General features: G+C 61.5%; 4 protein-coding genes across 4 annotated transcripts; all 4 read right to left on the bottom strand.

Annotated features, from left to right (window-relative positions):
- Nucleotides 1-663: 663 nt before the first annotated feature.
- LMXM_29_0940 (conserved hypothetical protein) lies at nt 664-3018 on the bottom strand (the record flags this gene model as incomplete). The annotated part of the gene is made up of 1 exon (XM_003877196.1): nt 664-3018. The coding sequence occupies one exon, from the start codon at nt 3016-3018 to the stop codon at nt 664-666; it is 2355 nt and encodes a 784-aa protein (XP_003877245.1).
- Nucleotides 3019-5221: 2203 nt separating this feature from the next.
- Nucleotides 5222-6958, bottom strand: LMXM_29_0930 (conserved hypothetical protein; the record flags this gene model as incomplete). Its single annotated transcript, XM_003877195.1, has 1 exon — nt 5222-6958. The coding sequence occupies one exon, from the start codon at nt 6956-6958 to the stop codon at nt 5222-5224; it is 1737 nt and encodes a 578-aa protein (XP_003877244.1).
- Nucleotides 6959-7506: 548 nt separating this feature from the next.
- LMXM_29_0920 (conserved hypothetical protein) lies at nt 7507-10320 on the bottom strand (the record flags this gene model as incomplete). The annotated part of the gene is made up of 1 exon (XM_003877194.1): nt 7507-10320. The coding sequence occupies one exon, from the start codon at nt 10318-10320 to the stop codon at nt 7507-7509; it is 2814 nt and encodes a 937-aa protein (XP_003877243.1).
- A 1490-nt stretch (nt 10321-11810) lies between these two features.
- LMXM_29_0910 (putative ubiquitin-protein ligase) lies at nt 11811-16001 on the bottom strand (the record flags this gene model as incomplete). The annotated part of the gene is made up of 1 exon (XM_003877193.1): nt 11811-16001. One exon carries the CDS (start codon nt 15999-16001, stop codon nt 11811-11813), a length of 4191 nt encoding a protein of 1396 aa, XP_003877242.1.
- Between the last annotated feature and the right edge of the window lie 512 nt (nt 16002-16513).

The raw sequence follows: 16513 nt of genomic DNA, 5'->3' as shown, positions 1-16513 counted from the left end.
CTAGCGCAGATCTCTTTGTGTCTGTCCCTTTCCCTCGTCCGATTCCTCCGGTATGTGCGCGCAGAAACAAGGTGGGGATAGACTAGGAGGGCGGGGAGGGGGAGGGGGGGCACAGTAGGGAAGAGGCACGGGCGACCTCGCGATGCCAAGCCAAGAAAGAGTGCGAAGGACGGGAGAGGCAAGGCAGAGGTGATATCTGTATTCCTGACTGTCCGCCCACATGCCTGTGCAAGGAAGGGGGAGGGGCAGGAGTGCCGCACAGTGCGCGCTTGTGTGTGTGTGTGCAACGACAGGAGGAAACTGGTGGACTCTGTTTGCACGTCTGCTTGCCTGTTGAAGAGAGGAGAAGGCCTGGAAGAGTTGGGGGGCGATGGCGAGCATCGCTCTCGCTGCGTACAAATGACTGCAGTGCACACAAAAGGGCAGGAAGCAGCGCTTTACGAAGAAAAAGGAACAGAGAAAAGCGGCGTCAGTGCGGCACAGCGATGCGGAGACGGTGTGTGCACTGTGGTGCGTGTGCTCGTCAAACTCGCCCATAGAGCCCTCCTTAGAAGCCAAAGAAACTCAGCACACAAGGCGGGCTCACCAGAGTCATGGACAAGGGCGAAGAGAACATGAACGTGGGAAAGACTCCGCGCCCTTTACTCATCCTGCGCCGCCATGTCACCCAGCTGATGTCCGCCTCGATGTTACGTGATGACGGTGTGGCTTTGCAGCCCCACTGCTCGAGCGCGAAGGCCCGCCGGTACTATGTGCACGCGTGTGGCGCGACTGCCTGAACGTATTTGCTGACGCACTGACACTCTGCAGTGGCGCAGCAACCCCTGGCCGGCCACGGTGCTGGGAGAAGTAGCCGTTGAAGTCGAGGCGCGACCACAGCGCGCGCTCCCAAGGACGCCCACCGAGGCCGAGGTGGCCCGTGAACACCGCCACAACCTCCTGCTGTACCCGCGCCTCGAGAGCACTCAACGTCGCACGCACCTCCACTGGAGTCCCGTTGACGCCATCGACCGCCCAATAGGGAATGCGATAGCGCATGCACAGGGTGTAGAGGGTTGTCGCACAAGTGTTGAGAGACTGGCACGCGCGCAGAAGCGACTCGGAGCCCTCCGTGAGGAACGTGGCCTCCGACACATGCCATATGAACTGGTCGTGGAAGCGCTTTGCCTGGTCCACGCTCGTGCATGCAGTGGACGCGAGCTGCTCCTCGAGCTTTGCAGTAAACACGCTAATGACATCCACTTGCATGTAGTAGCCAAGCGAGGACTCCATGAAGTGCAGAAGCTGAAACAGAGAAAATGCGCGGCGCAGGTCTGCTGAGGGCCTCGTGTTGGTCACCAACGCTTCTGAGAAGAGCGAGCGCGTCACCGCAAGCGCTTCCAGTGAAAAGCGGAGGGCGAGATGAAACACGAAGAGGCGCCGGTAGTACTCCATCGTCTTCTGCGACACAATCAGCAGCAGACCTTGAGGAGGGATGTACTGCAGATAGAGAGCCTCCAAGATGAGGAGGAGGTGCCGCGCCACGTCCTCTGTTGAGCCGGTCGTACCACCACCACCGCCGCGGGTATGTCGGCCCGTTCGCGTCTGACCATCAGCGGTGAAGGCCGCATCCGCCTGCTGCACACTGCACGACTTCACCCGCATTGTGAACGCCTCGTATGCTACAGTGTCGCGCAGATTGCTGACGGAGAGAGCGAACAAGAAGGCGTCAGACGTGATGCGCTGCAGGTAGGCGCTACGGGAAGCCGCAACATGAGACTCCCGAGCCAGAGCATCTGCTGCATTCGCCTTCTTCTCTCCCTCGGCATTCGCGCCCTCGACCGCTTCGAGGGCGGCAGCGGGCGGCAGCGACGGCAGCAGTGGCGCCGACATAGGCGAGGCGCCGACACCCGCGCCACTGCCGTGTCGGGCCGGCTGCACATCAGCAAGAACAGGCAGCACGCGCTCCACAAAGGCGTACCAAACATCGCCGCGGTGGCAGAGAAACATGTTGCGCAGGGCGGCAAGGTTCACCTTCAGCGAGGGCAAATCGCCGACCTTCATCCACAGTGCCTTGGACCACAACGTCTTCGCCGCCTCCACACGCGCCGCTAGCTCCTCTGCCACCAGAACGCCGCCATGACACAGCTGCGCGTTGAAGATGGAGTGAAAGACAGCATTGGCGGCTTCGTCCTGGGAACCGAGTGCCAGCTGCTCCAGGTAGTCGCTGCCGCCCTGCACATCCGTGTCGCGCAGCAACACCCGCCGCTCTTTACCAGCCGCCAGTATCAGGAGGCCCAGTTCAGGGGACACGCCGAGCGGAAGACGGTCTGTGTAGAGGATGTGCTCCTCCCCAGCGCCACCGCCGAAACCGGTCGAGGCACTCCCCACCGCCCCCGTCGCCGCTGCGGTCTCCGTTGATTTGGTGCGCACAGCAATGAAGTAGTCTGGGCGTGCGTGAAGCACGACACCGTGGGCAATATAATGCGCTGTTGTGTAGAGCAGCGCAAGCCACACGCTTTCCCCGAGAAGACGCCGAAAGGCTGCCGGGACCTCCTGATTGTGAAAAAAACTGTCGAGCAACGGCAGACACACCTCCGTCCGCTGCTGCTGCTGGACAATGGCCTCCAGCAGGGTGAAAGTCAGGGCGTACGTAGCCGGGAGTGCGGCAAGCGCCGACGGCGTCTCGGCCGCCTTCACCGCCTCGGCGTAGTTGAAAAGAATCTTCTTCACCCCATTCGCAATAGCAGCCGGATACAGTCCCTCGACGCGCCCGACAGCGGCCTCCTGCGTGGCGCGCAGAAGCGTGTGATAGCTGCGACCCAGAGGCAGGGCACGCTGCAGAAGCTGCTGTTCTGTGGGATGAAAGGGCAGCGCCTCACAGTACCTGCGCAAGGCTTCCGCAGAAGCTGCACCAGCTGCGCCGTCACCATTCGAATCCTTCGCTGCCCTCGCATCGGCCGCTGACGAAGGTGTATCCAGCGGCTGACTCAGAAGTGCTGAGTTGAAGCTCAGCAAACTGCACTTCACCTCCTCCATGAGTGCTTTTAGTGTAGCGTAGGCCCCTCGTCCTTGCCGCCGTCACCGAGCAAAGGAAGCCGGTGTGTGGTGAACTACGGAGGGCACCAAGATGGAGAAGCGGCAGGGGTGAACTGCTGGTAGGGTTGACGGTGCAGAGCGAGCGTGTGTAAGAGCCCCACGCTCACGTTCATGAAGGTGCCAACCGGTGTATGTGGCGATAGGTGCCGTATAGGTCTATAATTCTCTCCGCTTGTACGCACGTGTGTGCGTGCGCGTCAAATCGATGGGTGCGTGCACGTATCCATGCGCTTAGTGGCGCGTGCGTCCTCGTCAAGATGGAGAGCGCTGAGCCCGTGGTGTGAGAGTTGCGGGGTGGGCTAGAGAGCAAGTGAGGGTGATGGAAGGGTACCGTATGCGTGCGTGTGTTTGTGCTGCCCTCGGCTTCCGTGCAGCTATGGAGGCGGGCACGTGAACGCGCATGCCTCTCTTCGTGGGTGAAAGGAAGCGGGGGGCCACTCTCCTGGACCACCCTACGATGTGCAACGCATGGGGTGCTCGCAAGAAGGCCATTTTCCGCTGAAGAGGCATGCGGTTGCCATAACACGAGCATCCCTACCCGTCACTGCGGCCCCACCCTCTTCACGATGTGACGATGAAGTACGACAAGTGCCGATGGGTCAGCCGCGTCCCCATCAGAGCTGGCTCACCGTCCTTTTCGCTTACTCTGGGTGCCTGCTTTGGGGCCGCCGCAAAGGCATGGCAGTGGAGGGGGGCGGTGGTCAAAACAGGAGCGAAGCAGTGAAGACGATAAGAAAAGCCTCAAGTTCAAGCTCATTCACGGCGGTCGCACGCCTGCCCCGCTATCCCCCCCCTCCCTCTCCTTGCCCCTACGCCCCTTCTTCCGTCCGACAGCGAAAGACGAGAGAAGGTGTCGAAACAGGACAAGCTAACGGCGCCAGTGGCGAGCAGCATAGCGACTAGAGGCGGAGCAATGCGGGGACTCACGGTACGCACACAAAAAGGCATCGTACTACACACACACAGCCACCACCTACACGATCCGCTGCCCCCAACAAACAGAAAAGTAGCACATCGCCGCTGAGGACAAAAAAACAACACGCGTCTCCACCGCTCTGTCGTGTATGCGCGCCTCTCCGGCGTCCGCTGTTGAGCTCGCCGTGCCTCCGCAACACGCAAAGGCACGCGAATAGATAAGAATTCCTTTCGAGCCGCGTGTGTCCGGTGCTCTGTCGCAGAGCATTTTACTGCACGCCACTCTACCGCATGCACCCGTCACAGGCCCCCATCCGCGTCGTGCGAAGCAGAGCGAGAGACACGCCCGGTACATCAAATGTGACCGGCTCAGTCACCTGAGGGCACCACCCCCTGCCTCGAACTCCGCCCACCCACCCCCGCCCCGCAGGTCGCCTCACAGCCGCTCCCCACGCCAGTAGGCTGTGCGACGGCCGGGGGTGGGATACGCGCTCCAGTCACGCTGACGCTGCGTCTACCACATGGGCGGCGCAAGCCTGTGCACTGCCGCAGGTCGCTCCGGCGCAGCGCCATCCAGGGCCTGCACGCCGGCATCCGTGGCAGCACATCGCTCTGACCTCCCCACGCGGCAGGTGGGTCACCGTGCCACCATCAGGGGTGGCTCGGCATGGGGCAGGGGAGGGGGAGAGACGGAGGAGGGGCTGCCTGGCTTCCGCACAGAGTGAGAGCAGCGGGCCCTGAGATACCACGCACTGGGGTGTCACCCCCTCCCCCCCCTTCCTCGTCATCCGGGGTGATAAAAATGGTAAAAAGAGAGAGACACAACAGAGTAAAAAAAAAAAGAGGGAAACAAGAGAGGATGGGTTGGGGTGCAAAACAGCAAACAACAAAAAGTGCGTAAAAGCACGGCAAGCAAGACGGAGCGTCCGTGTGCGCTGATGGTCGCACACGGAGAGCCGAGAGAGAAAGGCCGCCGAATCAACAGTACAAACAGCGAAGCAGCATCTCTCGACGCAGAAACGCGCGAAGGCTTCGATAAGGAGACCCGGAAGAGGCAAAGCACAGCGATGGGGCACCTCGCCAACAGCCGGCGCCCAAGACAGGAGCGACAAGCCCGGTTTCCCATCATCAGTACCGCTGAAGAAGAGCTGAGGCGCACCTCATCCATTGCCCCGAAACGGGCTCTTTGATAGTGGAGGCTCCTCTGTGTGCTTCACGAACGCCCGCGTCACTTCAGTCCAAAGACCGGCGTCTTCACTGGGTGCCTTGCCACGAATACCATGTCAAAGTTCCTCTTCTCATGCTTCGCCATCGAGAAGGACCACGCCACTTCGTGCGTGTCCTCATCCACCGTCACCGTCTCTCCCTTAACAGAGCACAGGTTCTCACCAGCCGCTGTGGCCGTCGGCTGCTCGAGCACCACATCGACATCCGCGTCCTCCGAGACGGGGTAGTTGTCCTTCACCACAACCGTCACTGGTACACCGCTCGGCAGTGCGAAGCACTCCACTGTGTACGCGTAGTGGTACCTCAGCTGCGACTTTGTGCTCGAGAACACGGACGTCTTCTCCGACTCCGCACGCCGCACAAGCGTCCGGCTTACCTTTACGGTCTCGTCCGTCCCAAGCGACACCTCGAACTCCTCGCCAGGCGACACGTGCCCCAGCTGCGACTGGTTCACAAATGTGTTGCCGTAGAACACCTTCGATGGGCCCGCAATGAACTCGTAGTCCGTCGCGTTCACAGCAGTCGCGCTCAGATGCACCAGCGGGTCCACCTTCGGTACGCACACAAAACGCAGCCGCGCAGGAAACGTTTCACGCGCCACGGTCACCTTCACGTCCGCGTTGTTGTGCCGCACCGTCGCAAGACCCGGAATCGCGTACACCGTCGCATTCGACGACGACCCGCAGCCCACCACACACGCCGCCTCCACCACCGGCGCGACAGGAGCAGCGCAGCTATCCATACTCGCCGCAGTTAACAACATCAAATTCGCGCCCATCCTCCTGCGCGCCATAGGCCCACCGCGCACCGCGCCCATCGCGGGCGCCGGCGGCCGCGTCGAGATCGACCAGCGCGGCCACAGCGGCGGCGGCGACGCGCCAGCATGCAGCGTTGCAGTGCTCAGTCGCAGTCGCACCTTTTCCCAGTCTAGCGATGTGCATTGGTGCACGTTCGCGGAGTAGAGCACCTCCAGCTTCGACTCCGCGTAGTTCACGCGCAGGTCGTACAGTGGCGACCACCCCGCGCCGCTCACAACGCACGACAGCTCTACCACCACCTTCGTCCCGCTAGCGACACCCGCACCCACCACAAGCGTCGCCTCCAGCGCGCTCTTTGTGTGCAGTCGAACGCCGCTGTCCCCGCCGAGGTCACTCAGCCGCTGCTGCGCGTCCTCCAGTCGCTTCTCCACATCCGCCAACTTCGTCTTCAGCTCCACGAGCCCGCGCTGCGCCGCGGCACGCCGCGTCGCAAAGAATGACGCCATCGCGCCCCACTTCACAGGGTCCTGCATGTACGCCTGCAGGTGCCCCGCGCTCTCTGGCGGCACAGCGCAGTCGCCGCGGCCCGCGGAGTTTACAAAGCTCTTGATCCGCTCAAGGTGCTTGCACGACTCCTCCAGTGCGGCAATGCCTTCCTCGCACGCGCACTGCTCCTCCTCGATCCGCTTGATCACGTCTTTCTGCCGCTGCACATCCGCGCGCACGTCCTGCCTCACCGTCTCACGCACGGGGCTGATATTCTGCAGCAGCACCGCAGCAGCCACAGTAGGGTCCGTCGCCTCGCCAATGCGCACCTGGAGCGTGGCCCAGTCCACATCGCCCCATTGCTCAATGTTTTCCACAACCGCCACAATGCTCGCGGAGGGCTTGAGCGCCACTGGCGCAGAGAAGGTCAGCTGAGCGCGGTCACCGTAAACCGTCACCGCCTCCAGCTTCGGTATCAGGGTGACGCGCGACATGGCGACGGCGCCCTGACAGGGTGGTAATGGGAGATGGGAGGGGGGAGGGCACTGCGGCGACAGAAATGCACAAAACAGCAAAGAAACGCAATGTTTTTCGCTTGTGATCTTTTTACGTACTCGATTCTGGCGATGGAGAAGTGGGCGTTTTGGGGGGAAGGGGCGGGTCACGTGCACCGGTGTGTGCGTGTGTGTGTAGAAAAGGGGGAGGAAGGGGGGCGATCCATGAAGGGAAAAGGATCAAGCAAAGGTGGGTGTGGAGGGGGCGAAGGGGGAAGCAGGAGATTCGAATGGGAAAGGGATGCGTGTCTGCAGCCGACAGACATAAGGGGGGGGGGGGGCAAGGCGGCTCTTTTGGCAGATGCATGCCCCTTCCTGCCGCAGGCACATGAATGGAGTGTTTCTGTGTGTGTATGTGTGTGTGTGCCAGAGGGCAATTGGCCCCCACCTCTAGGCTCGGACGAGGCACATTTCTCTCCTCTACGCTGCCGCTATCGAAGAGGCTCTTCTCACTGATGTGAATGCCCGTCTTTTCTTTTTTGTTGCTCTCAGCTAAACTGCTCCTGATGAAACCTCTCCCGTTTCGTCTGTCCGTCCTTTGTAATGCGGCCGTCGAACAACTTCGTCGCCACCTTGAATGCCAGACAACCAGCAGGATCGCCTATCTCGCGAAAGATAGTTGTGAGCTCGTGATCCATGAGGTAGGTGTAGTTTGTGTGTTGCGTCATCTTGCGCGTCAGATGCGCGGCTGCCTCCCAGTCCAGTCGGTGCAGCAGGCAACGGACGAGCAGCAGAAACATATCCGTGTTCTGCAGATACCAAGCCTCGTTGCTACCAACCGAGGTGGTCTTGTCTAGCAACGCATGCCAGAGCTCGACGAAGAACTCAGCGCCACCAACGTCCTCCTCGGCATCGTCTCCAAGGGCAGCATCGGTTTGGTGCACCTCTGCCAGTGCGAAAGGGCTTTGCGTCCCCTCGCCAGAAGGACTCCTAGAAAACTCACACGTATTAATCGCCAGCTGAGCTGCCGGGTAGGGGTTGTAGACGGCCGAGTCCCAGAGGTATCGCGGCACGATGGCGGCGCTACTCCCAGTGTGTGGCAGAGTGGTGCGCGCCCGCCGCAGAGACAGCTGCAGCTCCGCCTGTGACAACGACGACGATGGTGAGGCTGAGCCGAAGAAGAGCTCGTGTACGTCGGCAAAGTCCTTCGCGATGACAGCTTCGCTACGCAACTCAGGCAGCTGATTATTGTTGTAGAAAAGGTGCTTCATCGAGTCACGAGACTGTCGTGCAGACCCGAAGAGGGCGAGCGACGTGTCGCGGGCATCCAAATACCGGCCCCACTTGGTCCGCTCCTCCAACCCCTCCGGCGTCAGTTTTGGATTGCGTGGCGGATGGCGGCAGCACCACTGGGCGAGCTGCATAAACATGAACTGCGTGCTGCGGGGTACACGTCCATTACTAACGGTGGCGTTGCCTGCGTCGATCGCGCGTCTGAGCACCGCGCGCGCCTCGGACACCGTCCGGATGAACTGTGTCTCGTAGTTGCTCACGGTGACCAAGTCACGCGCGCAGGGCACCGGCGGTGTACACGAGGCCGGCATGGTCGGCCAAGAGGATGGAGGCGAAGCAGAAGTGGGAGACGGCTTCTCCGTCGACTTTTCAGAGAGCTCCTCCACCATCTGGCGCAAAACACCGTGAAAGGGCCGCTGCACGTCACGCAGTGTTGTCGCGCTGACGCGACTCAGCAGCGTGCCCATGTCTAAGAGATGATGGACCGAGACGCAGTATGGCTCTCTTGACGCAGGCGCGGATGCAGAAGTCACCGCAAGCGATGACGAAGACTCTGCAGAGCTGGCGAGCTCTTCGCCAGGCTGTGCCTTCGACGCTCGCAAGTTGACAGTCATACCGAGGGCCTCCTGTGCCATGGTGCACCGCTGCTGCTCACAGGCCGCGCGCTGCAGTAGCTGAATGGCACCGGTGTCGTCCCCCAGACTGCTTTGTACGAGACTCAAGGCGTGGAAAAGGTGGCCGGCGTTGTAGCGATGTGACCCAACGCCCGTTTGGACGAGCGGCAGCAATGTGGCAACGACTAGCCCCTCCATGCTGTTGGTCTGCGCATTAACGAAGGGCAGCGAAACGACTCTGGAAGCTGCATCGATGCCAGCGGCGCAGAGGGACGCCTGCATCGCCTTTACCAAAGACGTCAACATCGATGTGGAAGACGACCCAGCCGGCACACGGCTGTCCCGGGCCTTTCCCTTGTCTCCGCCAAACCTGCCTCTGTCATTGCGTTCTGCGTGCTCATCCACGAGCTCGCTGGCCGTCGGCGGTCCACACTGCTCCACCTCCCCAAGTAGCGCTAGTCGCTCCACCACTGCTTGCACGCTCACGGTGCCCCGCTTGTACGCATCAAAGCAGCCGAACATGGTGCAGAATTGCGGAAACTCGTCGGGGTGTGTGAGCACGCTGCTCAGCACCGACATCACATCCCAGTCCGTCAACTCCACACCGAAAGCACGTATCCAAAGTGCCATCACAACACACGACGCAACCGTACTCCGATGGCTCGTGGTGGAGCAGTGGTAGAGCAGAGAGGAAAGCACAGGGGCGCTGCGGGGCGGTCTCGCAGGCTGCGGCGTTGCCGTGTCACTAGAGGGGTGCGGCGCGCCGACCCCCGTAAGATCCGCGGCCGCCTGACGTGCCTGAAATCCTTCTTCTGAAAAACTGTACGCGGCCACTGTCCCGCCCTCGGTACCGGTCTCGTCTTCCATTACATGGGTCCCGAACGCGTCCTGCGCCAGGGCAACAAGCTGCAACAGACGGGCCTCCACATCAGGCGGGCACAGGCAGTGCGCACAGTCCACCATGCGGGCGTACGTCTCCAATGTTGTTGTGCCGCTGTGCACCATCACCTCCAGCACCTGAAGTGCATTTGCAGCGTCATGGTGGTAGTTGAATGTGCGCAGCAGCGAGTGGAAATGATAGGCGGTGAGCTCCTCCCCAAGCTGCTCACGTATGTACTGCAGTGTAGCACTCAAGTCCTGTGTGTTGTGGCTGCTCACAAACGTTGCGACAAGGGCGTTGGCCTCATACAGACTGAGCGGCGGAGAACGATGGGGCGCATCCGCGTACTCGCACGACCGCGAAGACGAAAATGAGGGGTCGCTATCTTCATCCGCACAAGCCGTCGATGATTGTGCCGCGGACGACGACCGCTTTTCGACCTCTTCCAGGGCCGCGCTGAGCCGCGCCTTGGCTGCCCGGTGCACCTCCTCGCGGTGGCCGGCCTGCCACCAATCCGCGATGAGTCGCTGGTTCAACAGATAGCTGCCATAGGCGGCGAGTGAGCGGCGAAGCATGACTGCTCGACGCTGTGCGCGTGCGCCTGCGGCGAGAGTGTGCCGAAAAGTCGACGAGGAACACGCACCCCGAGCTGCCCAACACCACGCGCGTGAAGAATCGCGAGTACTTGCCAGGACTGGGTACCTGGGTGCCTTTCCGCCGCCCACTCTCTTGCGGGTGAGTGTGCGTGGTGCAGCAGAGCTCTTGCTTGCTTGATCAAGCCGCTGCCCCCAGACCGGAGAAGAGGCTGATGGAGCCGTGAAGGATGAGTGTTGGTAACACCGATGGCACCCACAACCCCACACACAAACACATGCACACACTATGCGCACTAAAGAAAAGGAAGCAGCGAAGAGATGCGCTCCAACGCGAGTCCTCTCGCTTCTCCAGGGCACCACGGTCGGTTTTCTTCGCTTGTGGGCCCGTGCGAGCGAGACTGTGTGTGGGTGGGTGTATGCTTGAGTTGGTATGTCCCACGCGTCCAAAGAGAGGTAGAGAGAGTAAAGGGCGGGTCGAGGAGGAGGGGCCATGCGCCTTGTGAGAAATGGAGGAGGGCGATCGCAAGAAAAGCGGGCATGGTACAAGCCCGGGCACAAACGTGCCCGAGTGTGCGTGTGTGGGTAGGTGTGTGTGTGTGTGTGTGTGTGTGTATGTGTGAGTGTGTGTGTGCTGTGCAAACATGGTGGCAGTCGTGGGTCCCACGCTGTCAGGAGACAGCGAAAGTGATGGCAGCGATGGCTGCCGTTCATAGGATCGGGGAAGGGGGGGGGGGTTCCGTTGCTCCTTCCTGCTTGTATTTGCGAGGTGCAGTGCAGCAGGAGTGCACACATCTCTTGCCCCCCTCCCCCCACCCCACAGACGCGCACCGTTTGTCTTGCATGCAAGAACAACGAATATTGGACTACAACGCGCTGCACTGCCGGAGAGGTAAGCGGCGATTATGCACCTTTGACTCGGCAGGACAGATCGCCCTAACCCGTATATTCACCAGTGGCACTTGAATGGGGAAAGGAGAGAGGAGAGGGGTGAGAGAGAGCGGGAAGGCCTGGCCTGATGCCACAGACGGTGTATTGCCCTCCTTCTTCCTATACGCCGTTGGCACTGTGCGTTGACTGCGTGCACGCCCTCTGCCAGTCCCTTTCATTTCTCGATGCCCTTATCAGCACATCAAAGTGTTTGACGGCTCAGTGGTAATGTGCATCGAGGCACGAAGACAGAGAACCCGCGGGCACACACACAGACCCATACATAAGGTGGCGAATAAGCGCTTCAGATAACACCGGACCTGGACAGACAGCCACGCACACACGCACATATTCTGTGAGAGGAGGAGGGGGAGAACATGCGTGCATGGGAGGGGTGATAGCGACTTTTAACGGTCGCATGGACTCAATCAACCTGCCAAGACACCCAGCATCCCACCCCGATTCGCCGCACCCACGCGATCACTCTTCTCGTTCGTACTGCTCCACGAAGCCCACCGAGACGCGTTGTAGCGCCACGCTGCTCAGCTGAACTCGAAGGTACCGGTTTCTTCAATGGCAGCGACAATCTTCGCTCGAGCCGTCGCGTAGTCACGGTACGGCGGTAGTTTTAAGGTAGAGAAGCACGTTGCAGCCGAGGGCAAGTGATCGGGCCCGGACGCATTCATCGCCAGCAGCTGAACCTTAAAGGGAGGCGCCAGGAAACGAAAGCCGAGTAGCGGCGGCCGCGTCATGGATGTCGCAAACTTTAGCAGCTGTCGCTGCTGCTCGCGGGTGAGAGACTCCACAACATCCCAGAAGAGCCGCACCTGCGGTGCGTTCACGTCCTCCGGCTTGTCGTACACTGTATTCGCCTTCCAGTCTTCCAAGTCGATCTGCCCCGTCTCATCACCGCCGAAGAGCTTGCCCACCTCGTTACTGTCGAACAAGCGAAGACGGTTCGTGTCAATTACAGAGTGAAGTCCGGCGCAAAACGCGCGCGTCTGCTCGGCGGCCTCGCGGTTGAGCTTAAAGTCGGCGACGAGGTGCACATAAAAGAGGCAGTTGCGCGGCGTCACGTGCATCTGCGCCCCGCCAGGCACCAGCTCTACCTCCCTTGTGATGCCCAGCGCGTTCACTGTGTAGACAAAGGTCAGTCCGACCGCCTCCAGCTCTTCCTCGCTGAGCTGCGTGAGGGACATGAGCTGGTGATAGAGTTCCGCGTCGAAGCTCTTGAGGTTGCTGAGGGTGTTGCGGCGGCCCAAGATGGCATTGCGAAAGTGAAGGGCGAACGGCACGTCTTGCAACACACCGTCGCGCAGCGCGCGACCCACCATTGCCCCCAAGAAGCGAATCTTCAAAAGATGCTGCAGGTCACTGGTCGCCACGGCGCTGAAGGAGTTCGGGTACACGTAGCCGTCTGGGGTCTGGCGAAACAGGCCGTATTCGGCCGCAAACCCCTCCTTGCACAGTGACACGATACACTCCCGGTACACACCGCGGCCGTACCCGGCCTCGAGCGTGCCGTCGTCGGCGATAAAGCGGATGTTGAGCATGTCGTTGCTGAGCGGCTTGTCGTGGAAAAGGTCGAAGGCATCTATGAAGGTGCGTCCGCGCTGCACCACCACCCGCCGCTCGCTTGGCGGGGTCCAGTGGTGGTCCGTCTCCACGAGCAGCGCTGAGAGGAGCAGCGCGCGAGCGGCAAACGGGAACAGGAACGGTGTGTGCACGAGCAGCTTTGTGTACCGAGTCGGCTGTTTCCACTGCGCGCTGTCGTGAAAGGCGACGTCGTCGCCGGGAAGACGCACGTGGGCCACCGACGTGGTCGCGGCACTGGCGGTGGTGCTCGACATAAGGCTGCCCACAACGCTTTGTTCTCTGGTTGCGACGCTGGGGCCTTCAAGTTCTGCCTCCCCTGCCTCTGCGGCATCCTCCTCATCCACCACGGCAGCGCTCGCCGCATCCCAAGTGCGGAACAACAAACCCACCGCCGCCTCGGCAGCGACGGCGCCAACGGACAACCACAGGCCGGTCGCCGCGGCAGGCACAAACGGGTCCGCCTCGTCCACCGTGTGTAGGCGGGAGAGCAGCAGGCAAGCCGCGTGAGCGACAGCCTCGCAGTTGGAGTCCGGCACGACGCCGTACATGTGTGACCGGTGCACAATCTCCTTCAGCGCGAGCACCAACGCCCACGACTCCTCTGTAGAGAGCACCGCCGCCTCGCCACCGCGACGCAGCTCATCGGCGAAGTCGCACACGTTCACATAGTACGCCAGCAGGGTGAAGAAAAAGATGGAGAGCGGCGCGTGAGGGTCATAGAAGGCGAGAGGGTAACGCGGATGTGTCTCCCACGTTGGCAGCCGCGGCAGGGACATGAGGGCGGGCCCGGAGGGGGCAGCCGCAGGCACGCGGCGGCGTCTAGCCCGCTCCTCGCCGGCGAGAGCCGGCTGCTCCTCCTGCTCCTGTGCACCCCACGCCGGTGGCTGGCACAGCCTCTGTAAAGCCTCGCCGGGCGGCAGCACAGCCCGCAGCCCCTCGCAGCTCTGCCAGTACAAACTCCAAAGGCGGCGCAGCAGCTGCGGAGTACGCACCAGCTTCGCGTACAACGCCAGCGTCTCCTGTTGATAGCGGCTGTACCTCGGCTTCGAGAAGGTGAAGATGGGCCACGCAAACACGTTGCACAGAATCTCGAGTGGGCTCTGCTGCATCGAGGCAGACGACGGCCACTGAGCAGGGGCCCCAGCATCCCTGAAGGGCGTCGTATTCGCCATCGATGCAGCCGCTGCCGAATCGGCCTCCTCGTTGCCGCCGTCCTCCACCGTCGGCGGCGCGCCGGTATCGGTTGGTGCCTCCACGGTGGGCTTCTGCAGCGCCATCAGACGCAGTTTCTCACACCGCTCGTCCTGCATGGTGAGCAGTTGGAGCAGTTGCAGGCCACCCTCGGTGCTGAACAGGTACGAGGTAAGCAGGCGGTATTGACTGTGCGACGATGCATCGACACCCTCGGCATCGTCCTTCCCATCCACCGTGCGTCGCTGCTGCTGCCGACCGGTGTTGTAGGCGTAGTGATCTGCCAGAATGCCCTCAATAAAGAAATCCTCGCGGCACAGTCGCTCGCTCAGGCAGCTGACACTGAGCAAGTACCACTTCACCACATCCGTGCGGGCCGCTAAGGACGACGGCGACACAGCTGCAGCGCACGATGTTGCCTCCACGAGCTGGTGGACACGCGGCAGCAACCGCACAAGGCGCCCAAGTACACGAGAACGCAGCTCCCCGCCTCGCAGCCCACTGATGCCATCGCACGCCGTCAGCTCCGTGTCCATGGCAGTCCGTCTGTAGCACTCCGCCACAAGCATCGCAAAGCACGTGTCCACCACGTCGCAGCCGCCGCGCTCGGGCCCCTCCGCGGCTGCATCAGCAGCGCCAAGCAGCACCGCCAGAGAGTTGGAGGTGAGTCGCTGGGACTCCTCCCCGACGTAGGGAGCGCACATACATTGCCAGCACACCTGCGCAAAGGGCCCCGTAGGCGGCGACAGTGGGCTGTACCCGCCGGCTTCAGCCTGAGAAAGGGGCGGGAACGCTGCGACAAGTGGCTGCAGCAGCTCCCTGCACTGCGACCGCACGCTCACCGAATGCGCCACCGTCTCCTGGCCTAGAAAACTGAGCGTCACAGTCAAGGCATGCACCGCTGGCCACTGATCAAAAGACGCCGCTGCAGTCACCGCCGTCGCTGCCATCTCAAGACCGCCGCGGCTTCTGCGAGGTGTGGTCTCCTCGTTGAGTGTACGTGCGAACGCAGCATTGTGTGCGACGATGATACCCACGAGATGCCTCGCCAGTCGCTTTACCAAAGATGCGCTGCTGGACGGCGATGCGTGGCTGCCCGGCAACGGCGTCGCCACACGCGAGAGTTGCTGCAACAGCACGCACAGGAGAAGGACCACATCTTTGGTGGGCAAGGAGGTGAGAAAAGAAGGCCACGACAGCGACGGCGGATCGGCTGACCGCTTGGCTCCGGCTGCCTCAGTCGACGCATCGGCATGCAATGCGCTGGTGTCCTCCTCAGCCGTGTCCTCACCCCCAGCACTGCGTTTGGCGCTTTCGCTGAGAGCTGTGTAAAGACAATCGCTGTAGCGCCAAAAGACCCGCTGCCGGTACGCGCGCAGCTCTCCGAGGGACGCCACCGAGGAGGTATGGGGGGAGGAAAGAGCGACACGCTGGTGGGCCACGGCAGTAGCGCCTAGGCCAGTCGTCCCAGGTATGCCTGAATCTGCATCACCTAATAGTGTTTCTGCGCGGCAGTCGTCATCTGCTGCAGCTTCGAAAGGCGCATTGAGGCGCAGCGGAATCCGTGACTGGTGGCGGCGCACATACGAGAGGCACCAGCACGCCGTGTGTAGGCGTGCCGTGAGCTGCTCTGTCTGCCTCGGGACGTCAGACGTGTGAACAGCGGAAGAGGCACCCGCAGAAGACGTCGACAGTAGAATGCGCTTCACGTCCGATGACACACTATCCAGGTCGCTCAACGCCAGACGCACCATCTCCTGACAAGCAAGCCACTGGCGAATGGCGCGCTGCAGCCGCCGGGCGGCGCGCATGCGGCGCGCCTCTTCCTCTCTCTGAAGTCGCAGCCGTTGCGCATCTTCGATGATGCTGTTCCGCGTCTTGTGATGGTCGCGCGCCAGCTTCATGTTGCGCATGCGACTGCTGCCGTTGAACACAAATTGGCTCATCTTCAAGGCGTGAAATGCGAGTCCTTCGCACAAACACTGAGGGAGCTGCGAGGCAAGCCGACGTCGACCGTGAAGGGGGTGGATGGAAGGACGCGAGGGAAAGCGGAATAACACAGAGGCCAAACAGAAGACACAGAAGAAGAACTAAAGCGGGCGCGTGAGCCACGCAGCGTGTGCGTGTGTGTGTGGGTGTGTGTGTGTCTGCGCGCGTGACTCGATCTCGTCTCACGTCACATAGAACAACACTTCAGACAGCCTGAAAGCGAAAGAAGAACACGAGAGAGAGAGGGCCCCTCTCGACAAGTCGGCCAAAACAGCGGGGGAGCAGATGGGCCAAGCCAAAAAAATGCAGGCTCGGCGTATCGACGCTGCTGGTGCCCTCCCCCCGCTGCTTGCTGATTTCACGAAAAAAAAGTACTCCTGTGCCCTTGGTGCACTCCCGCCTCCCTCAGATTCACAGCCATGCACAAGAGGCGCAGAGGGAAAGAAGGTGGTGGCGTGCGGGTCCCGTG

This window comes from Leishmania mexicana, chromosome 29 (assembly GCF_000234665.1).
Source record: "Leishmania mexicana MHOM/GT/2001/U1103 complete genome, chromosome 29".
NCBI classification, from domain to species: domain Eukaryota; phylum Euglenozoa; class Kinetoplastea; order Trypanosomatida; family Trypanosomatidae; genus Leishmania; species Leishmania mexicana.
The sequence above is the reverse complement of the archived record's forward strand: the minus strand, read 5'-3'. Positions and strand labels throughout refer to the sequence as shown.